A 26,092-nucleotide genomic window follows, 5' to 3' on the forward strand; every position below is an offset into this window, starting at 1 on the left:
GTCTGCTGTTCATTATTGGTATAGAGTTCATTCTCATGCTCATTTACTCACTTTATGCTGATAACCCACAAGTCTCCTCTTTAGTGACATGCCCACTTTTTGCTGATAACCCATGAGTCTTTACTGACATGCCCACTTCATGCTGATAACCCACGAGTCTCCTCTTTACTGACATGCCCACTTTATGTTGATAACCCACAAGTCTTTACTGATATGCCCACTTTATGCTGATAACCCACGAGTCTCTTTAATGACATTCACACTTTATGCTGATAACCCACAAGTCTCCTCTTTAGTGACATGCCCACTTTTTGCTGATAACCCATGAATCTTTACTGACATGCCCACTTAATGCTAATAACCCACAAGTCTCCTCTCTACTGACATGCCCACTTTATGTTGATAACCCACAAGTCTTTACTGAAATACCCACTTTATGTTGATGACCCACAAGTCTTTACTGACATGCCCACTTTATGTTGATAACCCACGAGTCTTTACTGACATGCCCACTTTATGCTGATAACCCACGAGTCTCTTTACTGACATGCCCACTTAATGCTGATAACAGTCAGTGTTTCTCCTGTAGTAAATGTGTTATTGTGTCATCTTGTGTGTGAATCTTTGTGCATCCTGGGGTCCCTAAACAGTCTGTGAGCTGCATAAATCGGGTCTGGCTGGAAAGCTGAGACTCTTGTGGATTCAATGAGCCCAATGTTCTTCATGTGTGATGATGTTAGTGAGTGAAACTTGAGCTCAGTGTATAAAATGAGCTGCTGTGATCTCTAGGATAATCATAGCCTCATGAAACTTTACAACCACAAACTAGAGACCTAGAGCATTCAGAGGATGGATGGTTTACACACTAGATTCACAGTAAGCAGCAACACAACACAAGTGCTGCCATACAATCGCACAAAATACACACATCTACTAAATGTCAAAGGTTCCTGAAATTACACCACAGCATGGATTTATCTCTGCTGGAGTCTGAATGAGGGATTCTGGAGAGATTCTTAACATTTTTATTTATTAATTGAAAAAAAGGTTAAATTTAGCACCAAATGTGTGAAACAAACAGCATCAACTGCAACACTCACAGCTGAACACGAGAATGGACTTCGTATACTTGTATCTTAATGCTCTAAACACTTCTATCATTTTATTTAAATACCATAATAAAACATATTTAAGAACTAAACATGTTGACACACAATGCTGAGCTGCATCTGTCATTATTTGATCAGTGCTGTATTGATCAGTTAACAGCGGTGGAATGTTACGAAGTACATTTACGTACATTTATGATGGTTCTGATGACGGAGACCAGAATAAAAAGCCCAACAGTGAATGTTTCAGACCTGCAGCACAAAGACAGGAAACACACAAACACACACACACACACACACACACACACACAGCAGGGTGTGATGTCATTGAGGGGTGGGGTTTGTGCAGCCATGTGGGTGGGGCTTATACAGGAAGAGCAGACACTTCCCTCTATAAACAGAACAGCCTGAGAGCCTCCTGCTATTGTTCTATATGTGTATGTGTGTGTGTGTGTGTGTGTGTGTGTGTGTGTGTGTGTGTGTTCTGCTCTGCTCAGAGTCTTGCTCTATGGACTTCTTTGTTTCTGTTATTATTGTGGTGAACAGAGTGACTCAGGTTCAGAGCAAAGTGCAGGTTTTCACCTGAGCAGGTGATGTCACAGCTAAGCCCCACCTCTGTACCTGATGAGTGGGCGGGGCTTAGCTGAGCAGAGGGCAGCTGCAGCCTGTCGTCTCTCTGAGGAAACTTTCAGAAACCTGAGAGAAAAAGAAGCAGACAGGTGAGTGTCACCTGACCGGAGACTGGAACACCTGGATACTCCTGTAGGACTACACAGCTGAGTAAAACTGAGTACTACTGAATACTGCTGAGTACTGCTGAGTACGGAGGCGTGCAGTGTTAGCGTTAGCATTAGCTTCAGGCTGCAGGAGGAGCTGGTTGTAGTTTGACTTGTTCTGACAGGAGCACACATTCCTGTGTGCGTGTTTGTGTGTGTGTGTGTGTGTGTGTGTGTGTGTGCTCTCAGTACTTCAGTGTGTTCAGTGTTTCAGCTACTTGTACTGCAGTAATCAGCTTCATGAGTTCATTACAATAAAACTGTGACAGTAAGTAAATATTGTAAAAATATAAAATACATAATTATTTTAATTATTAATACCTGAAGAGATGTGTTACTGTTTCTGTCTCTGTTTCAGGAGGCTGATGGCCCGCTGTGACCTTTGACCCCTCACCTTCAGAGTCACCTGCAGGGCCGTCGCCATGGCAACAACGTCTTCCCTGCTCGGCAGAGGTGAGTCCAGGTTTTAGTGATAGCAGTGGAGTTAGCATTAGCTCCTGACGTGATACTGTATGTCTCCTGTGGTTGTTGGTCCTGCAGGTCTGGGTCTGGTCTTGGTGGAGTTCCAGTACGAGTACCAGGGACGGGACGGCGCACTGGTCTCCATCAGACCCAATGAGCGATACGAGCTGCTGGCAAAGACCAACGACCACTGGTGGCAGGTCCGCCGCGACCGCGCCTCAAAGCCCTTCTACATCCCTGCCAAGTACGTCAAGGAGCTGCCGCCGGACTTCCCCTCGCCCCTGGACTTCGACCCGCCCGGTCATGAACCGGTGCTTCCTCCTGCGGCGGCACTGGTCCCGGTCCCTGTCCCCGTCCCAAAGTCTCTGGAGGACCCCAGAACCAAACCCGGGGATGAAGTGATGATCCGGGTCCGACCCGACGCGTCCGTCGCCCACCGCAAGAGCGAGAACCGAATGTCCACGTTCGGTGTCCCGCAGGACTTCCATGACCTGCCGTCTCTGGCAACACCGGCGCCGTGGCACCCCAGCAACCCCCCGACTGGTCCCCCAGAGCCCGGAACCACAACGACCGATGGGACTACAAACATGGCCGACGACGCTGTCAGCAAAAAGCCCCCTTCAGGTTTTCTTGAAGACCCCAAGGACTCTGACAAACCACGAGTCCCCAGTTTCAGCCCAGCAGACCCACTCCCCACGCCCCGAACCCTCACCCAGCCCATCCCCGTGGAGACGCCGGTGGTCCCGCCCCACAGCGACCGGCACAGCACGCCCTCGCCATCCACAGGGCGCCGGGACCAGCAGGAGTCCCCGATAACGCCCGAGGACGAGGATGAGGACGAGGACGAGGAGAGCAGCGAGGAGGACTCCCTGAAGGAGCCAGACTCGCACCATATCTACGAGTCCATCCAGGACCTGAACCTGGACCTGGACGCTCTGGTTGGAGGGAGGTCGAGTCTTGCAGCACCGCCTGAACCTGCACCGGCCCTGCCCCCCACACAGGTAAGAACCCGAGACACCTGAGACACCTGAGACCTGAGACACCTTTGAGCTGTTCTAAACAACTGGGACAGAAACCTTCAGATTCATTAAAATTATCAAATTACAATCAGCCCTCAAACAGCCACAATCAATAAATCAATACATGACCTGACATAAATTAACATGCCAATAACTGCTCAATGCCCTTTTATCTTTTGTAACTTCAAGTTAGCATCATGTTAGCTTCATGTTAGCTTCATGTTAGCTACATGTTAGCTACATGTTAGCCTCATTTTAGCATCATTTTAGCATCATGTTAGCTTCATCCTAGCTTCATGTGAGCATCATGTTAGCTTCATGATAGCATCATGCCTGCATCATCTTAGCATTATTTTAGTTTCATCTTAGCTTCGTGTAAGCTTCATGTGAGATTCATGTTAGCTTCACGTTAGCTTCATGTTAGCTTCACGTTAGCTTCATGTTAGCTTCATGTTAACATAATGTTAGCTTCACGTTAGCTTCACATTAGCTTCACGTTAGCTTCATGTTAGCTTCATGTTAGCTTCATGTTAACATAATGTTAGCTTCATGTGAGCATCATGTTCGCTTCATTTAGCTGCATTTTGACTTCTTGTTAGCATAATGTTAGCTTGATTTTAGCTTCATGATAGCATCATGTTGGCTTCATGTTAGCATCATGTGAGTATCATGATAGCTTCATGTTAGCATCATTTTAGCATCATGTTAGCTTCATCCTAGCTTCATGTGAGCACCATGTTAGCTTCATGATAGCATCATGCCTGCATCATCTTAGTATTATTTTAGTTTCATCTTAGCGTCGTGTTAGCTTCATGTTCGCATCATGTTAGCTTCACGTTAGCTTAATGTTAGCTTCACGTTAGCTTAATGTTAGCTTCACGTTAGCTTCACATTAGCTTCATGTTAACATAATGTTAGCATCATGTTAGCATTATGTTAGCTTCTTGTGAGCATCATGTTAGCTTCATGATAGCATCATGTGAGTATCATGATAGCTTCATATTAGCATCATGTTAGCATCATGTAGGCATTAACATGTATGAGTATCATGTTAGCATCATGATAGCATCATGTTAGCATCATGTTGGCATTAACATGTATGAGTACCATGTTAGCATCATGATAGCATCATGTTAGCATCATGTTAATGAATATGCTGAATAGAAACATGAGATTGTTTCATAATTTGTATTCTGTTTTTAATAGAAGTTTCTGAAGGAGACCAAGCGGATAATTTTTGTTATTTGTTTGTTTGTTTGTTTGTTGTTTGTTTGTTGCATCAGTCTGTGTTTTTCTGTTGGACTCTTGTTTAGTTTGAGTGTTTGTGTGGAGATGAATCAATAAATGAATCATAACATCAGATATAAACATGAGAGCTTTCTGCAGCTCTCCAAAATAAAAGCCTTCTCCGTGTGTCAATTCCTGCTGCGTCCACACAGGAAGTAAGAGCTGTTTCCTCTTTTTATTCTGCTCAGCTGACCTTTGACCTCCAGGACGCTTTATTTTCTTTCATCATGTTTTAATTCTGCTTTATTTATTGTTCTTAGTTATTCATACAGCTAGTTATTTATATTATTTATGTGATTTAAATACTTATCTTTATTATTTATTTATGTAGAAATAAATAGTGCTGGTGATGTCACAGCAGGATGTGATAATGTCAGCAGGATGTAATGATGTCACAGCTGGCAGGATGTGTTCAGGGTCAGACAGGAAGCTGGGAGAGAACGCCACTGCAGCGCCACCTGCTGGGAGACAGGAGGAGGGAGAGAGAGTGTGTGTGAGTGAGTGTGTGAGAGACTTAAAGTGAAGTGAAGTAGAGGGTCAGTATCAGGATTGTCTTTGTGATATAGGGGCGGGGCTTCATATAGCGGAGGCGCGGTTTTGTTCTCAAAGGGGTTGTAGAAGAGGGCGGGGCTTCGTGTTTGAGGGGCGGTGCTTGCGGCTGCAGAAGTTGTTGATGTTTCAGACTTGATGTTCAGACGGATTTTATATTTTCTGTGGATTTGAGCAGCAGAATGCATTATGGGTAAGTCTGACAGACTAACTTCATGAAATAATTTGAATATTAATAATCCTCTTCAGTCAGACAATATATATTTAACAAAGAAAATGTTTAATTATATGAAATAAAATTATTCATTTAATTAATAAGAAGTAACAGTGTCAAAATAATGTGACAGAACAAAATGTTTAAAGTTTCATATTTAACATAAAGAAAGTTAGAGTGTGAGTGTGTGTGTGTGTGTGTGTGAGAGAGAGTGTGTGTGAGTGTGTGTGTGTGTGTGTTTACAGGGCAGAGCAGGAACTTCCTGTCCTCCACCCAGAGACACAAACAAACTTTCTGCTTCAGTTTATCAAACATGGAAACAGATTCCTGTCAGATGAACGAATGAATGAGTGAATAACCTGATGAATGAATAATTATAATACATTTGATTTTTATAGCATTTTTAAAAGTTACTCAATGTTGCTTAAAATAACAGAGTTGAGACACACACAAACACAAAATGCAGAAAAAAATAAACAGATGAGAGATTATGAGTTCAGGTCTTGTAAACTGTCTTGAAAATGTTTTGAGTTGATAATTGAAGGCGTGGAGTGAGTCCGAGTTGTGGATGTGAGTAGGGAGGGAGTTTCGGAGTGTTGGGGCAGCAGTGGAGAAGGCTCTGTCCCCCCACGGTGCGGGGCTTGGTCATGGGGTCAGTAGGTTGGCATCTGAAGATCTGAGGTTAGGGGTGGGGGAGTGACGTTGGAGAAGGTATGTGAGGTACATGGGGGAAAAGGTTATTGAGGGGTTTGTAGGTGATGAGCAGGATCTTGAAGTGGATTCTGTGCTGGATAGGGAGCCAGTGAAGGTGCTGAAGGATGGGTGTGATGTGTTCTCTGGAGTGTGAGTGGGTGAGCAATCGGGCAGCTGAGTTTTGGACATATTGTAGTTTTTGAAGGCTGGTGGAGGGGAGGCCATAGAGAATGCTGTTGCAATAGTTAGGTCTGGAGGTTATGAAAGCATGAATGAGTGTTTCGGCAGCGGAGGAGGAGAGGATTGGACGAAGGCGTGCAATGTTGCGGATGTGGAAGAAGGATGTTTTGGTGATGTTCTTGATGTGGGATTTGAAGGAGAGAGTTGGATCCAGGGTGATGGGGGAGGGTCTGACTGTGTCCATCGATGTTCAGTGAGAAGTCCTAGGAAGAGTGGAGGCGGGATTTGGGGCCAATTATGATAATTTCTGATTTGTTGTAGTTGAGTTTGAGGAAGTTGCTGTTCATCCAGGTTTTTATGTCAGTGAGGCAGTTTGTGATGGTGAGCAGAATGGCAGGAGTGACGGTTTTTGTGGAGAGGTAGAGTTGGGTATTGTCTGCGTAGCAATGAAATTGTAGTCTGTGATGGCGTATGATGTGACAGAGGGGTAGCATGTACAGGATGAATAGGAGGGGACCAAGCACCGAGCCTTGGGGGACACAATGTGTAACTGGGAGGATATGGGATTTGCAGTTATTGATGGAGATGTAGTGAAATCTGTCCGAGGGGTAGGATTTAAACCAGGAGAGTGCTGAGCCAGTGATGCCAATGCGTGATTGCAGATGACTGAGGAGGATGGAGTGGTCGATGGTGTCAAAAGCGGCAATGAGGTCGAGGAGGAGGAGAATGTTGAGGGAGCCGGAGTCCGTGGCAAGAAGGAGGTCATTGGTGACTTTTAGTAGAGACTTTTAGCAACAAAACATTCTAGTATTTTTGATAGAAATGGGAGGTTTGAAATGGGTCTGAAATTGTCAGGGTTATCAGGGTCCAGGTCAGGCTTCTTGAGGATGGGTGTGATGGCAGCAAGCTTGAAACTGGAGGGAACTGTACCAGATGTGAGGGAGGAGTTTACGATGTCAGTTATGAGTAAGGTGAGTCAGGGGAGGCAAGCTTTGACGAGGATGGAGGGAATGGGGTTCAGGGGGCAGGTGGGGAGTTTAATGCTTCAGAGAATGTTGGAAAGGTCAGATGTGGTCATGGGTGAAAAGGAAGAAAGACTATGGTCTGTGTCAAGTTCTGTCTGCTTTGTGACCACAACTCTGCCCAAACTTGAAAAACTGCTTGATCAATCGTTGAAGGATGCAAAGGACAACTTGATTCCACTTATTCTTTGATTTTTATTTTCTTGAGGATGGTTTTGGGTTTGATGGTTTAAACAGAATTATGGTATAGAATGGGATGAAATAGGTTGATAACCTTCAAGATGAACAGAAAAGACAGGCATTAGTCTTGAAAAATCCCAATAATTATTTAACTAAACAGTTTTTCTAAAGAATAAATGTTACCATTACTTTCAAACAAACAAAGTCATTCAAATTAACCTAGTAAATGATTAAATTAACGATATACATACTTACATAACCAAAATTATCCAATTTAAACTGCATTTTAGTAACTAATTAAATCAAAACAGTCATGGAAAAAGCATGACCTCAACATATCATCCACATTCAGAGTGGGTTTTTTCCTACCAGTTGCATCTTCAGACTGATCAGGAGCTGTGGTCTTGCCTTGTTTCCAGGGGCAGGTGAGAGGGCTAACTGAGCTACCTTCAACCATTTTATGCCATGCCTTTCCAGTGGGTGTGCAGGTGAATATGGTCCCTCTAGGAGCACTTCCTGAGAATTTGGGTTCCACCCACCTCTTTTGTGTGTGGTTGCCCTCTGCAGGTCTGGAGTGCATCTTGTGAATGTGTTCTTGTGAATTAATTGGGATTTGACACTGTCTGTTAGTAAAGGAGGTGAAGGTTTTGGGTTGAGGCTGACGGAGGATGAGGTGGCAAGCTGACTGTGAATTTGGCCATTTTTGAGTGAAAAAATTATATAAAGTTATTGCATTTTTCCGGGGTGAAGGAGTGTGAGATGTGGTCCATAGGTTTGAGGAGCTTGTTTGTAGTAGGAAACAGAGTGCGGGGTTGGAGGAGCCAGAATGAATGATGCCGGAGTAGAAGATGAAGCGGGCTTCGTTGAGTGCTGACTTGTATAGGTGGATATGATCATTGTAGGTTTGGTAGTGAACAGTGAGTCCAGTTTTCTTGTGTAGGCGTTCCAGTTTTCTGCGCTGTTTCTTTAGTTGGTGAAGTTCGGGAGTGTACCAGGGAGCAGAGTGAGTGAATGAGACATTTTTTGTTTTTATGGGAGCAAGCTGGTTGAGGCAGGTGGACAGAGTGTGGGTGTACAGGTTGACGAGGTCCATTGGAGTTGTGTTTTCAGTGAGGGTGGAGTCAGCTATAGTGTTGGATATGCATGTGGAGAGGGAGGTTGGACAGAGGGACTTGAGGTTGCAAAGGTTAGAGTGTGGTTGGGGGCTGGGAATATTGATGTCCATGATGATGGTCAGGTGGTCGCAGATGGAGAGGTCAGTGTGTGAGAGGTTGTCTATATGGAGGCCAGTGGAACAAACCAAGTCCAGAATGTGCCCACGGCAGTGGGTGGGGAAATTTACATGTCAATTAATTACCCAATGGATTGATTAATAACCTGATGAATGGATTAATAACCTGATGAATGGATTAATAACCCTGTCTCTTTGCAGGACTCTTCCGTCCCGACCTCTCCGATCTACGCTAACGTCTTGTCTCTGAAGAAGACGTCCGTCCCTCAGATCTCCGTCTCTGGCCCTGCCCTCCCCTCCTCCCCTTCTCCTGACCACACATCCTCCATACCAGACCACACCCCCTCATCGTCAGTCTCCTCCTCTGGAATGATAAGCCCCGCCTCCCCGCTCAGTCCGCAGGACGGCTGGCAGGTGAGTAAAAGTGCGAGTCCCATTGAAATGAATAGGGGGGAGCGCCTCACTTTGAGGCTGTGCCAAATCGCTAAACTTTAATGTAGAAAAACGATTTAAAGTTTTTAACAGGTCAACAGTCTCTGGCTTATATTGGGCCAAATGTGCATTTTGATCACTCGTACGTTTTTTAAGAAGTTTAAGTTTGGTGATTTTTTTTCAGAGTTTATAATGGGTATGTATGGGGTGAAATGTTAAGCTCTAGAGTGGATAATGTCACAGTTAGAGTGGAGAGAGGCTGGGAAATTATCTGAAATCTTCAAACAACTTGTCCTCTCTCCCACAACTTCCCCTCTGTATAAATCATTTTGGGCCAGATTGTAGAGAAATCAGTGCCGGTCACAGACATCCAACTCTGGAATGAGTAGGACGTACAGATTTGTCTCAGTGAGCCTCAATGTGAAAACGACTCCATTCACCTGTCCCATAGAGACTAATGTTAACTGGGACCAGACATTTCTAGAAGAAACAGAAAAAGTCAGTTTTCTAATTTACTCACATTTTATTAACTACAAACACGAAACCGACATCATGGCGTTCAGGGGAGTCTTATCTTTCTGATGGATGTTGTTAGGACTCACAGCTTTTGATGAAAGACAACTAGTTTGAGAGGTCCGACCTCTGTTAATGACCTTCTTAGCTGTGATGACCCAGGCCTTCAAAATAAAAGCCCCACAAAGGAACTGTATCTCACAGTTTAGTACAATAAAAGCCTGAGAGGCTGCTGTAGGAGAAAGAGGGAAGAAATTAAATCTTAATAATAAGTTAGGGACCTGCACGGCAACAAAAAATTTCTATTTTATTTATTTATTTTAGATTTTGCAACTTGAACACAATAGGTCAACAAGTCAACAGGTCAACAGGTCAACAAGTGAAGAGGTCAGTTGATGTTTCTCACAAACAAAGCTTTTTTTATAAACTTATTATTTTTTTATAAACGTTTCTGAAAGTCAGTCTGATTAAATCTGGTTCATACTGGATTGAATCTTAATTAACTCAGGGTTAAATCAGGATTAAATCTTGATTAAATCTAGATTGATTCTGGATTAACTGGGTTTATTCAGGATTAAATCAGGATCAACTCTGGATTAACACTGGGTTAAATCAGTATTAAATCAGGATTCAATCTGTGTTAAATCAATATTAGGGTTAGGCTTTCAAAATAAAAGCCCCACAAAGGAACTGTATCTCACAGTTTAGTAGAATAAAAGCCTGAGAGGTTGCTGTAGGAGAACAACTGAAGAAATGAAATACTGATAATTAGTTAGGGACAGGCCGTCAAAAAAATCTATTTTATTTATTTACTTTGGATCAACAGGTCAGCTGATGTTCCTCGCATACAAAACTTTTATTTTTATTTCTATAAACGTTTCTGAAAGTCAGTCTGACAATTCTTCTCCTCGGTCACTCTTTTCTTCTTCTTTTCTTATAAAACGTTTTTTATTTGATGATTCAATTTCTTTTTAATTCTATAAAAAAATGTCTGATTTACGTTATTATTAGTCTTAGAGTGTGATAGTGACTCGTCCTGAAGGACTCTAACTCGGTGTTTGCTGTTGTGTTCGTGTCTGAACTCATTAAACTTTGATGAGATGAAACACGAGTCGATCACACTGAACATTAATTATTAAAACTACTCTGCAGAGGTAAAAGTTCTCTTTCTGCACAATAATATATCTGATATTATTAAAATGTTCATCAGTTTAATGACTTTATTATTAATAATGTTTAGTTTTAATAATCTGAATAGTTACTCTTAGTTACTTTCTCAATGAACAAACACAGATTCCCATTTCAGAAATTGTAATTAATAATAATAATTGGTATTAGTAATATTGGTTTCAAACAATAGACATTAAATTACATTTTCAAACAGAATAAATAAATCTGCAGCTTGTCTTTTTATTGTGAAGTGCCGTGCTGGTTGTGTGCAGGTTCACAGGGACCAGGACAGCGGGAAGACCTTTTATTTCCACCCAGTCACCAGACAGAGCACCTGGTCCGACCCCCGCCCCGGGGCCCCGGCCCCCCCGCCCCGGGACCCCGACCCGTCCCCATCCACCCTGACGTCCCCCCTGCTGTCCCCCGCCTCCTCTCAAGTAAAACATCACATCAATATCTAAACTTTCATCTTTAATATCAGTTTTATTCCAACTATATTCATCTTTCATACCTGATTTATTCATAAAAACATCACCAACACTGATCCTTTTTGACAGTATTTTCTGATTTATCAAATGATGAAAGTAAAAAAACTTTGAATTTAATATATCAACAAAATAAAATAATAACTTTAAAACATATTTATGATGGAAAGATATGGTAATTAATGCATATTTAATGAGACACGCCTCATTTGCATATCTGCACATTTCAGAAAACTTGTAATTTAAAAAAAATCTGTTAATGTAAACAAAAAACTGGAAGTTTCATAGTGATATCTCTAAACAAAACAATCATTAATCCATTAAATTTGGATTGAATCTGGATTAGGCTGGACATAACGAGCGTGTTGTCCTCCTGTCCTCCAGGGTTCTGGTCTCTGGGAGACGCTGGTGGACGACGTCTCCGGCAGGTTTTATTACTACAACCCCGCATCAGGAGCAACATCCTGGACCGCCCCAGAGCCGCTGTCCCCCACAGGATCCACAACCAGCAGGAGGCCCGAGGACGGCCCGGTACGATTCAATCTGGATTAAATCTGGAATAAATCAGGATTAAATCTGCATTAAATCTGGATTGAATCTGGATTAAATCTGGATTGAATCCGGATTAAATCTGGATTACCTCTGGATTACCTCTGTCTTGAATCTGGATTAAATCAGGATTGAATCTGGACTAAATCTTGGTTAAATCTGGATTGAATCTTGATTAACTCTGGGTTAAATCAGGATTTAATCTGGGTTGAATCAGGATTTAATCTGGATTGAATCTTGATTAACTCTGGGTTAAATCAAGATTAAATCTGGGTTAAATCAGTATTCAATCTAGATTAAATCTGGAATAAGGTGACGACAGTCTCACAGATTTTATATCACAGTGGATCACGATGTCATCTGATTATCAACAGATTAATTCATAAATTAAAATGATATTTTGTCTTAACAGTCGCATGTTTATTAATTGAAATTTTGAATAATTTTAATAACTGGTGTTTTTGTGAACTGAAGCCTCCGCTGCCCGAAGAAGATTATCCTGTAGACGCTCCGAGTGACAACGACGTCTTCACAGTGGTAACACACACATACACACACACACACACACACACGCACACACACACACACACAGCCAGACACACACACACACACACACACACACTCTGATATTTAATGTCTGGTTCATTACCCAGAATCCTCAGCAGCCCGTGGGTGTGATCCCCAGAGCTCATGTGGACCTGAAGGACGGACAGAACGCTCAGTGGACGCTGCCGGAGGTGAAGACACGTTCACTCAGTCTGAGCTGCGGACGTTTCATTCATTCATTCATTCATTCATTTATTCTTCATTCATTGTTGCAGATTCCACATTTACCCCAAAGGATGATGGGAAACGGAGTCTCTGAGGAGGGACCCAGTGTGCAGGTCAGAAACTGGAGGCACAGCGTGGCCGAAGACGTGAGTGAAATCAGCAAGAAAACCAGTCCAAAGAGACAATAACTCATAAAAACAACATGATAACGAGTCCAAACAGACAATAACTCATAAAAACAACATAATAATGAGTCCAAACAGACAATTACTCATAAAAACAACATAATAACGAGTCCAAACAGACAATAACTCATAAAAGATGTTTCAGGCTCTTATTTTTGTTTGTTTGTGTTTCAGACGTTTTCTCACAGGAGGAACGTCTCCGACTTCACTGAGCTCAACAGGAGACACTCACCTGACAGTCCACAGGTACCTGTCTCACACTCACCTGTCTCACTGACACTCACCTGTCTCACCTGTCTCATTGACAATCACCTGTCTCACACTCACCTGTCTCACTGACACTCACCTGTCTCACACTCACCTGTCTAACACTCAACTGTCTCACCTGTCTCATTGACACTCACCTGTTTCACCTGTCTCACACTCACCTGTCTCACTGACACTCACCTGTCTCGCACTCACCCGTCTCACATTCACCTGTCTCACATTCACCTGTCTCACCTGTCCCACACTCACCTATCTCATTGACACTCACCTGTTTTACCTGTCTCACCTGTCTCACACTCACCTGTCTCACCTGTCTCACGGACACTAACTTGTCTCATCTGTCTCATACTCACCTGTCGAACCTGTCTCACTGACACTCACCTGTCTCACCTTTCTCACTGACACTCACTTGTGTCATCTGTCTCACACTCACCTGTCTCACTGACACTCACCTGTTTAACCTGTCTCACTGACATTCACCTGTCTTACCTGTCTCACTGACACTCACCTGTCTCACACTCACCTGTCTCACTGACACTCACCTGTCTCACTGACACTCACTTGTCTCACACTCACCTGTCTTACACTCATCTGTCTCACACTCACCTGTCTCACCTGTCTCACACTCACCTGTCTCACTGACACTAACTTGTCTCATCTGTCTCACACTCGCCTGTCTCATCTGTCTCAAACTCACCTGTCTAACCTGTCTCACTGACACTCACCTGTCTCACCTGTCTCACTGACACTCACTTGTCTCATCTGTCTCACACTCACCTGTCTTACCTGCCTCACTGACACTCACCTGTCTCATACTCATCCGTCTCACCTGTCATTCATTCATTCCCTCATTGGTCAACACCTTGTGATGTCATCCTGTTCTCCCTCATCAAGCTCTCTGATAGGCTCAACCTGAAGAGGAATCTGTCCAATCGAAGCACAGGCTCCCACCAGCTGAACGTAGGTCCTGAGCCCTGATTGGCTGCTGGGTGTCTGTTGGTTCTGTCCTAGTTACCATGGAAACATTTGATTTTACCTTGTATTCGCCACCTGCTGCCTGATGGTTCTACTGATGGTTCTGCTAATGTTTGTAATGATGGTTCTACTAATGGTTCTTCTTATGGTTCTACTAATGGTTCTACTGATGGTCCGACTGATGGTTCTACTGATGGTTCTACTAATGGTTCTACTTATGGTTCTACTGATGGTTCTGCTGATGTTTCTCCTAATGGTTCTCCTAATGGTTCTGCTGATGGTTCTAATGATGGTTCTTCTAATGGTTCTACTGATGTCCCTCAATGGTTCTACTCATGGTTCTACTGATGGTTCTGCTGATGGTTCTAATGATGGTTCTAATGATGGTTTTACTGATGGTTCAACTGATGGTTCAACTAATGGTCCTGCTGCTGGTTCTACCGATGGTTCTACTCATGGTTCTGCTGATGGTTCTGCTGATGGTTCTACTGATTACCTACTAATGGTTCTACTGATGGTGTTAATGATGGTCCTGCTGATGGTTCTGCTGATGGTTCTAATGATGGTTTTACTGATGGTTCTGCTGAATAACTAATAATGGTTTTACTTATGGTTCTAATGATGGTTCTGCTGATAGTTCTGCTGATGGTTCTACTAATGGTTGTACTGATGGTTCTGCTGATGGTTGTACTGATAACCTACTAATGGTTCTACTGATGTTTTATACTGATGGTGTTACTGATGGTTCTGCTGAATAACTAATAATGGTTCTACTTATGGTTCTAATGATGGTTCTGCTGATAGTTCTGCTGATGGTTCTACTAATGGTTGTACTGATGGTTCTGCTGATGGTTCTGCTGATGGTTGTACTGATAACCTACTAATGGTTCTACTGATGTTTTATACTGATGGTGTTACTGATGGTCCTGCTGATGCTTCTAATGATGGTTTTACTAATGGTTCTACTGATGGTTCTACTGATTACTTCTGAATGGTTCTGCTGATGGTTCTGGTGTTGGTTCTACTGATGGTTTTACTAATCGTCCTACCAATGGTTCTGCTAATGGTTCTACTGATTACCTACTAATGGTTCTACTGATGGTTGTACTAATGGTTCTACTGATGGTTCAACTGTTCGTTCTACTAATGGTTCTGCTGATGGTTCTCAGGGTGATGTGGTTCTGTTTCTGTCTGATCTTGATGTGTTCCTGTTTAATGAGGATCTATTGCACACACACACACACACACACACACACACACACACACCACTCCCATGTTTACACTGGAGTCACATTTCAAAGCCGACCTGCTGGAAACCTGAAGACTCACCTGTCTGTCTGTCTGTCTATCTCTCTGCCTGTCTGTCTGTCTCTCTGCCCATCTGTCTCTACAGTGCCATCTGCTGGAGAAAGCAGGAATAATGAATAAGACCAAAGTAGTGGATAACGGTAAAAAGATCAGGTGAGACTGAAGTCCCAGCATGTAGAGTTTTTCCTCCTGAGGTCAGCTGTTCATGTTGTTGTTGTTGTTGTGGTTTTTGTTGACAGGAAGAACTGGAGTCAGTCGTGGACCGTCCTCCACGGTGGGATCCTCACGTTCCACAGAGATCCTAAGTCTGCTCCCACTGGGAATGCTGTGAGAACATTAAACTGTCTGTAACTTTAATGGTTCTGAGACTGGTCCTGTAATGATGACGACTTCCCGTTGCAGACTAAATCGTCCCAGATCGTGCCTGAGTACACGGTGGAGCTGCGGGGGGCGGCGGTGGGCTGGGCCGCCAAGGACAAGTCCTCCAAGAAGAACGTCCTTGAGGTTCTGTCTGTCCCCACAACAGACTTATGGTCTTATGTATTTATGGACTTATTGACTTATTGAGTTATTGACTTACGTACTTATTGACTTTTGGACTTCAGTATTTATTGACTTATTGAGTTATTGACTGATCGACTTATCGAGTTATTGATTGATTGAGTTATTGACTGATTGAGTTATTGATATATTGACTTATTGAGTAATTCTTTGTGTATTTTGTGTCATGTGTGACTCTGCTGGAGCAGCTGAGGACTCGTCAGGGCTGCGAGTACCTGATGCAGTACGACACGGAGAGCATCATCACAGACTGGCTCAAAGTGATGCAGGACACCATCAGACAGCTGGTAACACACACACACACACACACACACTCACACTCACACACACACACACACACACACACACACGCACACACACACACAAGGGTGACCAAGCGTCCTCTTTTGCCCGGACATGTCCACTTTTTACGTCCTGTCCGGGGCGTCCGGCCGGGTTTTATAAATTCACGAAAATGTCCGCTGTTCACTATTTTTCATAGGACCAGTACACGTGCACGTAAATTGACCGGCGCTTTGCACACAATTTTGCGAGACGTAATTACCAAGAGGCTGCCTTGTGGGCGGGTCAGTGCCGCACACACACAGAGACAGAGAGACAGAGAGCAGAGCAGACAGAGGGCAGATCGAACAGCGGAGCAACATTGCACGGGAAATGCCGAAGCGTAAGTGCAGCTTCACAGATGAACTGCAAAAAAAATTTCCGACGTACCGTCCCGGTTGGGACAGGTGGGAGGCGGAGTGCACCGTGTGCAATGCTGGCACATATGTCTCAGTGTCTAATAAAGGTGCTGGAGATCTCAAAGCTCAAAGACAACTAAAGATGAAAAGTATAGATCCTTTTTGTTTGTTAAGTTAGTATCTTTGTGAGACTCTTCTATTATTTATCTTATTGCAGTTATTAAGAGATATATTGTTGAAGCTAGATTTTCTAACAGAAGAGTTCATATTTAGAACATTATTTCATATTATTTATTCATTTATTTGAAAAGAGTCTACGAGAGCTATTATTTTGTTACAAGTTTTTACAGATTTCATTTTATTTTATTACAGAAGTTAATTTTGCACCGTTGAAGCATAATAAAGCATGTTCATCAACCTCCGAGAAGCCTGGCTGAATTTGTGTCTCGAGGCCGTGCCGATTGTCCTCTTTTTTGGAAATCAAAATATGGTCACCCTAACACACACACACACACACACAGTAACACTTTGACCCAGACCACTTCCTGTCTCAGGAGCAGGACCACCTGTCGGAGGACGAGGACGAAGCTTCAGACAAAGAGGACAAAGACAGGAAGAGGACATGTGAGTCACATCATCTTTTCATCCACACTTTTAAAGCAGAAAATCTTGTTGACTTGATGTTTCCACCTGCTGATATTTAATAACATATCACTAGTAAATTATTTATTTTGAAGAGCACTTCCTGTCACACACTTCTTCTCTGCTGCAGCGACGCGGAGCTCCTCCGGCACGGCCGACTCGGAGCAGAGACGAGTCCGGACCAAGCTGAGACGTTTCCTCCAGCGCAGGCCGACACTGCAGAGTGTCAAAGAGAAGGGCTACATCAGAGGTGACCATTGCCGCCACACACACATACAGAGAAACAATGCATATAAGATGTTTAACTTACATAGTTATTAACTTACTTATTTACTGATGTTTTTTCTCTTCTTCTCTTCTCGGTCTGGGGTCAGATAACGTGTTCGGTTGTCACCTGGACACACTCTGTCACAGAGAGAACTCCAACATCCCAAAGTTTGTAGAGAAATGTATCAGAACAGTGGAGAGGAGAGGTACACACACACACACACACACACACACACACTGACATTTAGTCATTTAGCAGAGTCTTTTATCCAAAGTGACTTACAGAAAAAGTGAGACAATGAAGGTATAGAGCTCTAAGTAAGTGCAGCTATAAGGTCTAGTGAGGATTCTTTAAGGAGTAGAGTTGTGGTGTGGTACTAGGAGAGAAGGTCCTCTCTGAAGAGCTGGATCTTCAAGAGGTTTTTAAAGGTAGAGAGGGATGCCCCTGCTCTGGTAGGGACTGGTAGTGGTTCCACCAACGAGGAACAACAAACACAAAGAGTTTGGATTGCCTTGGACCAACGGGTGGCAGAGCCAGGCACCGTTGATTGGAAGAGCTCAGCGGTGGTGAGGTAGCGTATGCCTGAATCAGGGCGTTCAGGCAGGTGGTGCAGTACTGGAGACAGTTTTTTGGCTAACATTAGAGATCTGAATCTGATCCTGCAACAGATAGCCAGTGGAGCTGGATAAGCAGCGGTGTGACATGGAGATTTTTTTCTCTGAAAATTTGTGGGTTTTTTCTTATTTATTTTTTTTCTTGTAAATTGGAATTTTTATATTGTAAATTTGTGATTTTTTTTATTGTAAATTTGTGATTATTTTCTCATAAATTTGAATTTTTTTCTCTTAAATTTGTGTTTTTTCTTGTAAATTCATCCAGAGTCTCTGGAGTTTACCTGGTGACTAAAAGGGGAAATTTGACCTTCGACCGTTCTTTCTCTTTCTCTTGTGAGTCCTAAAACTCTGCCTGTCTTACTGTATGACAGGGGCGAGTCTAGGGTCAGAGCTTTCGGGGTGCTGAGCACCCATTGAGCCCGGCTGCCACCACCCACCTTCAATCAACAGTCATTAGAATTGATTAGATTGGGGAGTTCCCGTTGGCACACCTGGTAAAGCGCATACCACAGAGGCCCAGTCCTCGTATGTCGGCGGCCTGGGTTCGAATCCGGCTTGGAGCCCTTTCCCGAATGTCTTCCCCTCTGTCTCCCCCTTTCACCCTCAATATCTCTACTGTCAATAAAGCTACAAAATGCCTAAAAAATATATTTGAAAAAGAATTGATTAGATTGAACTTTATTGTCACTGAACAAAGTAACAGCTACTTGGACAACAAAATGCAAAATATAGGCCACCTACAGTAATTCCAATAAATTAGTATAGGAGTATGAGTTGTTACTGTTTTGCTCGCCACTATTCACTTTATATCAATTTATTGTTGTTGTTTTCTCACCTGGTTCTTCCTGCGTGCTCTCCCTTTCCCTTTCTCCTTCTCCATCTTTTATATCTTTCCCTTGGCACTGACAATCATACACAAATATATTGTAGAAGACCATTTCCTACATTGTTTTGTGTCTTTTTTTGGTCATTTTGTGTCTTTTTTTTGTTATTTTGTGTCTTTTTTTGGTCATTTTGTGTCCTTTTTAGTTATTTTGTATCTTTTTTTGGTCATTTGTGTCCTTTTTAGTTATTTTGTGTCTTTTTTGGTCATTTTGTGTCTTTTTTTAGTAATTTTGTGTCTTTTTTAAGTAATTTAGGTTTTTTTTCTGTCATTTTGTGTGATTTTTTTTTGTTATTTTGTGTCTTTTTTTGTAATTTTGTGTCTTTTTTTAAGTAATTTAGTTTTTTTTCTGTCATTTTGTGTCTTTTTTTGGTCATTTAGTGTCTTTTTTAGTTATTTTGTGTCTTTTTGGACATTTTGTGTCCTTTTTAGTTATTTTGTGTCTTTTTGGTCATTTTGTGTCTTCTTTAAGTAATTTAGTTTTTTTTTCTGTCATTTTGTGTCTTTTTAAAGTAATTTAGGTTCTTTAAGTCATTTTGTGTGATTTTTTTTAGTTATTTTGTGTCTTTTTTCTGTCATTTTGTGTCTTTTTTGTCATTTTGTGTCCTTTTTAGTTATTTTGTGTCTTTTTTTGGACGTTTTGTGTCCTTTTTAATTATTTTGTGTCTTTTTGGTCATTTTGTGTCTTTTTTTGTAATTTTGTGTCTTTTTTTCTGTCATTTTGTGTGATTTTTTTAGTTATTTTGTGTCTTTTTAAAGTAATTTAGTTTTTTTTCTGTCATTTTGTGTCTTTTTTTTAATAGTAATTTTGTGTCTTTTTTTGGTCATTTTGATACTGCCTCCAGCAGCCCCCAGGTAATTTGAGTTTGAGACCCTGCTCTAAAGTAACGATAAACTTTAACAACAGAGACACAAGTACGCACTTCACAGATACGCAGTTGATTTGTCACACTGCTCCTTTTGTTTAATAAACGGACCGCTCCAGTTTGACTGTAGCTGGGCTAATGGCGCTAACGAAGCTAACCGGGCTAACCGAACTAACTGGAAAACGGTGCCTGGACTCCAGTACTCGCCGATATGGTATCGGAATCGGAACAACTCCAGGTAAAAGGAAAGAAGACAGAGCTTTGGAGCAATTTACTTAGTTGATTCACAACACTACCACTAAAGGATTCTCACTCGCGTGTGTGTCGCGCTGGATGCCGGTCGGCCAGCGGAGCGGTGCAGAGGGAGCGGGTGAGAGGAGGATGATGCCATTTGCGAAGCGGGGGTGTTTTCATTTTCATCCTTAACATATACATTTAAACCACAAACTACAGAGTTTGTTTTGGACATCATTTAAGTTTTTCAAAGACGAACAAAAATTTTAGAATAACAACATTTCTTACTCCAAGTTTTAGGGGTGCTGAGCATGGGCGAGCTGGCCTCGCTCATGCTGTATGAGCTTAGTGATAATAATTCATGATGCTCATTGATTTTGCTTAGCGTATGCCTGAATCAAGGCGGTCAGGTAGGTGGGTGCAGTACCGGAGACAGCTTTGTAGGCCAGCATTAGAGATCTGAATTTGATGCGCAACCAGAGGACTGTTGTTCCTCACACACACACACACACACACACACACACACACACACACATTACATATGAACATGTTTCACAAGCCCCTTTCATAGTGCGGCCCTGTAAATGTCCCGCTATATTGCTGTAAAGATCTGTGCCGGCTTTTCTCGTCAGGGTGTTCATAGTGATCCTGTGAAGGTGAAATGATATTCTGTCCTTTCATGGTGCAGTCTGGGGTCAGGAACCAGGTGGAGGAGACGATAGTGACGTGTGACAGAGCAGAAGCAGAGCTAACAGTAGCACAGTGCTAACAGGCTAACAGTTAGCTCTGTAGCAGTACAGTGTGTATGTGCTGCAGCAGCATGTGTTCACTTAGCAACCTCTGTTTGTTTACGATCACGACGGATACTCTGTGGACAGTAAGCATGCTGGTTTATTTACGATCAGCGGTGGACACTGTGTACAGTGATTGGAAGACTGCCGGACCAGGTGGAGGTGTGTGTTAGACGTCTAATATCACGATTTGCCCTGATGTCCCGTTCATAGTGGTCCTGGTCCAACAGACCAACCAGTGTTCCTCTCTGTGACTCTGGAGGAACACTGGTGGATCATTGATCAGCTTCCTGCTGCTTGAATTCATAGAGGAGGAGAGACGCTACAGAGACTAAATGTCCCGACAGGAAATGGAGCTATGGAAGGGGCTAGAGACTGACACCAACGTGTGTGTGTGTGTGTGTGTGTGTGTGTGTGTGTGTGTGTGTGTGTGTAGGTCTGGACGTTGATGGGATCTACAGAGTCAGTGGAAACTTGGCTGTGATCCAGAAACTACGACACAAAGCTGATCATGGTAACAACCTGTCTGTCTGTCCACCTGTCTCACTGTGTCTCACTGTGTCTCTGTCTCACTGTGTCTCTGTCTCACTGTGTCTCACTGTGTCTCTGTCTCACTGCGTCTCTGTCTCACTGTGTCTCTGTCTCACTGTGTCTCATTGTGTCTCTGTCTCACTGCGTCTCTGTCTCACTGTGTCTCTGTCTCACTGCGTCTCTGTCTCACTGTGTCTCTGTCTCACTGTGTCTCATTGTGTCTCTGTCTCACTGCGTCTCTGTCTCACTGTGTCTCTGTCTCACTGTGTCTCATTGTGTCTCTGTCTCACTGCGTCTCTGTCTCACTGCGTCTCTGTCTCACTGTGTCTCTGCAGAGGACCAGCTGGACCTGGAGGACGGACAGTGGGAGGAGATCCATGTAATCACTGGAGCTCTGAAACTTTTCCTGCGGGAGCTTCCAGAACCTCTGTTCCCCTTCAGCTGCTTCGACAAGTTCATTGCTGCTATCCGTCAGTACACAAACACACACACACACACACACACACACACACATATATACACACAGAGACACACACACACACACACACACACACACACACACACACACACATACACACACACACACAGAGACACACACACACACACACACACACACACACACACACACACACAGTAAATACAGTGAGTGATGTTACTATGGTAACTTACCGTGTGTGTGTGTGTGTGCAGAGGTCCAGGACTATGGTCTCAGAGTGTCCTACATGACGGATCTGGTCCGCTCGCTGCCGCTGCCAAACCACGACACCATGGAGCTGCTGTTCAGACACCTGCGCAGGTCACCCTTCACTCACCTGTCATTCACCTGTCATTCACCTGTCACTCGACAATAAGACTGAGCCTAACGCTAACCTGTGACTATGTCCCTGCAGGGTCGTGGACAACAAGGAGTCCAACAGGATGTCGGTTCAGAGCGTCGCCATCGTGTTTGGCCCCACGCTGCTCCGCCCCCAGACCGAGTCCGCCAACATGACGATCCACATGGTGTTCCAGAGCCAGATAGTGGAGCTTATGCTCAACGAGTTCCAGACCGTCTTCTCCCAGAGTTAGGAACCCTTCCAGAACCCTCTGAGAACCTCCTGGGAGCCTCCGGAACATCACGAGACCCGCCAAAAACCTCCAAAGTGTCAGAGAACCTTCTTCAAGTTTGGACCTCCTCTTGGACCAAAGTTCTCAGAACCATCTAGAAACTGTTCTAAAAGCAGCTTTGCTCTTTTTTTTTTTAATCAAAGCAACAAACCAAATGGAACATCTCACCTTGAGCTAGAACACTTCCAACACTAAAGTCTAGATCCTTCTGGAACCTTAAAAGATATCTGGAACTGAACATCATCACCTGAATCTTCAGTTACTTAGGTTCATACAGCAGGAACCTGCTGGTTCTACCAGGTCCCTTTAATGAATGAGCCAGAGTGGAACCATCTAGAGCCCTGGATCTGTTCTTCAACATCTGAACCGTCTCTGGTTTCATTTTAAACAGGTCAAAAACATCAACACCTCCGAGTCCCTTTTGAGTCGCTCCTACAACGAGAATGTGCCGTCATGTTAACAGAACAGGGATCCCTGCAGCTGTAACCTTGTTCCTGTGACAGCACCTGTGAGCAGCTTGGACGACTTTAAGAGCTTTGTTCTTCTTCTTTCAGACCTGCTTTGATCACATTTACTGGGGCAGGTAGAACCTGACGTGGTTCCAATAAAAAACAGACGGTAACCTTAAATTGGTCGTCCAAACCAGTGGGTGATGTCACAGTGACCACAGCCTGTGGTTCTGCGGTTCTAAGAGCAGAAATCATCATCTAAAGACCATCACCTCTGCCTGTTCCAGATATTCAGTTTCTCTCAGGTTCTAAGTAACAAAAAAACAAAGAGCTTACACTGGATGAGTCTTTCCCTCCACTCTCACAATGACAAATATTTAATGACAGGGACTCGAATAAAAACAGATTATTCACATTCAGACAAGAACACTTTTGAAAACAAAGTGATCTCCTGTGTGCTTGTTCCTGTAGAAATACTCGGTGCTGATTGGCTCGTTGGTGTCAGATAACAGTCACAGCTGTGCTTTAGTTTCTGTCTCTGTTGTTTGTCACAGACACTGGAAAAGAAAAATTCAATTTCTGACTCAGTAAAGTTGATAGCATATTAATGTTTTACGTTTTATTTTTATTGTATTAAGCACTGGATCAAAATCAGATGTGCAGTCCAAGCGCTGTTTTAGACTCGCCACAAGAAGAAGTGACCGGATGGAGATGATTTTTAATCCTAATTTAACTGAGAAATGATCAAGTCTTTGTGCTAAACTAAACACATTGTAGAACATCAAAGTGTTTCTTTAAATCTAAATAAGGTTCAACAGAAAGTTCAGAGGACCCAGTACATTCCCCCAAGGAACTCCACCACTTATTAAAAACAGAAAACTAAAGAGGATTTACAGAAATGTTGGTGTATTTTTTGTTTTATGAGGGATTAATTTTTTACTGCTGTTTGTCAGATGGATTCTAGAAATGATTTGTATGTTTTTATAGTATTGAGGCTACATGTATTACAGAAATAGAACAAAGTTATCACAGAACATGAACAGATGAAACTCTGTACATAAGACCTGTAATAAAATCTAACTGATCTGTGTGCCAGTCTCAAATATTCTGTACAAACTGAAAACCACTTTCACATCTTATAAAATCCAGTTTATTAGTTCAATTTAGAACAGTAAGACCACATCTGGTGAAGACATCATCAGTCCACAGTCCTCCAGCTGGTGATGACATCATCAGTCCTCACCTCCAGCTTGTGATTACATCATGTTGGCTGAATGACAGAAAGCACAAAATGTCACCATGTTTCAGGAATTCTGGGAGATTTTTCTTCAATTTCACATGACGCTGAAAACTTACCGGTGTTGAACTGCGGCGGTCCTGCAGAGGAAACACAGATACAATGCAATGAGTATTTGTAGTTTTACCTGATATACACTGAGTATTTGTAGATCTACCTGTGGTTTTCTGGTTTAAGGACTCCACCAGGTCGTTCCTCTGGACGCTTTCCAACACCATTTTGGTCACCTCCACCGAATGTTCCTTGTAGTTCTGGCAGATCAGCTCCACAGTCCTCTGGCGGTCTGCGTTCTCCAGGTCACATGCTGGAATCACCTCGACATCCGGGACCCCCTTGTGTTTGACGCACTCTCTCAGGTGAAACTTGAACTCGTTAAACTCTTGAGCTCGAAGTTCCTTCAGCGTTTTGAGGAGAACCTGTTCCAACGAGCCCATCGCTACAGATTCTGCACATGGAAACACGTGTTCGAGGTACTTTTACTACAAATAGTTTTTCTGAGAGAAACATGTTGGCGGCTGTGGCTCAGTTGGTAAAGCATTCGTCCATTGATTGGAGGATTGGTGGTTCGATCCCTGACCATTGTAGCCTACATTGAAGTATCCTTGAGAAAGATACTGAACCCCAACTTGCTCCCGATGCTGTGAGAATTAATTCCCAATGGTGGCAGGCACTGTTTAGGGTTGCCTCTGCCACCAGTATCAGTGTGTGTCAATGGGTGAATGAACGCAGTCTGTAGTCGCAAAGCGTCTAGAAAAGCGTTATAAAATTGCAGGTCCGTTTACCATGTTTCATTTATGTTATCATCACCAACCATCCAGCAGAGAGCCGTGATCAGTTCACAGTTAGAGCAATAAAATGTGCAGCTCATAAATAACCGGTTCGGGGAGTGCCAAAACAAATAACTGGCGAGCTCCGTCCGTAGAGAACACGGATCAGAGTTCAGAGAGCAATCAAAGTACTTCACTGCAGTAAGAGTTCTAATACCACACTAAAGTATAAAGAGAAAAAGAACTTGTTGTGCAGATTGTTTTATGTATTCTGAATATATCATTAGATTACTGTTATTGATGCATTTATGTCAGCAGCATTTTACTGTTGCTTTTATTAACCTAATACACTGTTTTGAGCTTTAATTTAAAAAAAAAAGTCTAATCAGTTTAAATGTTCATGTTTTTATGTGAAATCTTCTGACCGTAACTAAAGCTGTCAGATGAATGTAGTAAAATATAAAGTTACAGGAAATAGAAATACTCAGGTAAACTACAAGTACCTCAACATTGTACTTAGGTAAAGTACTTGAGTAAATATATATATATGTATATATATATATATATATATATATATATATATCATAATATTATATTAATAAAAAGTTACAGAAAAGTTGTGTCGCTCACCGAGTCTCAGCCGTCTGACAGGAAACAACTCGGCTTTATTTCCTGCTATCTCTCTCTCTCTCTCACACACACACACACACACACACACACACACACACACACACAGAACAACCGGTATTTCCTGTTAGTCCATTACAAACTCTTGATTTTCAGCAGCAAACTGTCAAGCTCAGATATATTCAGTATAAATATAGAATATAGAATATTTATAGAATATATTCTATAAATAAAGAGCCAGATGTTCTCATCATTACATTTAAAGTTATTTTGATGTTTATGGGTTTATACTTTATATTTACAGACAGAATTCATGTCTCAAGTTAAGTCTCAACATGAAAACAACCCAGTTATTCTACAAATAATAAACAGTAAATATCTGTACTTAAAACATATCT

At 42.6% G+C, this 26,092-nt stretch overlaps 1 protein-coding gene across 1 annotated transcript; it reads left to right on the forward strand.

Annotated features, from left to right (window-relative positions):
• The first annotated feature begins 1,748 nt into the window (after positions 1-1,748).
• Positions 1,749-24,093, forward strand: arhgap27l (Rho GTPase activating protein 27, like). Its single transcript, XM_059348460.1, has 22 exons — positions 1,749-1,828; positions 2,244-2,338; positions 2,426-3,348; positions 8,924-9,136; positions 11,110-11,274; positions 11,707-11,853; positions 12,346-12,408; positions 12,525-12,608; positions 12,693-12,788; positions 13,002-13,073; positions 13,989-14,054; positions 15,463-15,530; positions 15,617-15,704; positions 15,780-15,881; positions 16,127-16,225; positions 17,173-17,242; positions 17,391-17,510; positions 17,635-17,733; positions 21,353-21,430; positions 21,783-21,917; positions 22,138-22,243; positions 22,338-24,093. Exons 2-22 carry the CDS (start codon positions 2,308-2,310, stop codon positions 22,513-22,515), a joined length of 3,003 nt encoding a protein of 1,000 aa, XP_059204443.1. The 5' UTR covers positions 1,749-1,828; positions 2,244-2,307; the 3' UTR covers positions 22,516-24,093.
• Positions 24,094-26,092: the final 1,999 nt, after the last annotated feature.

Source organism: Centropristis striata, chromosome 13 (genome assembly GCF_030273125.1).
Source record: "Centropristis striata isolate RG_2023a ecotype Rhode Island chromosome 13, C.striata_1.0, whole genome shotgun sequence".
NCBI lineage: Eukaryota > Metazoa > Chordata > Actinopteri > Perciformes > Serranidae > Centropristis > Centropristis striata.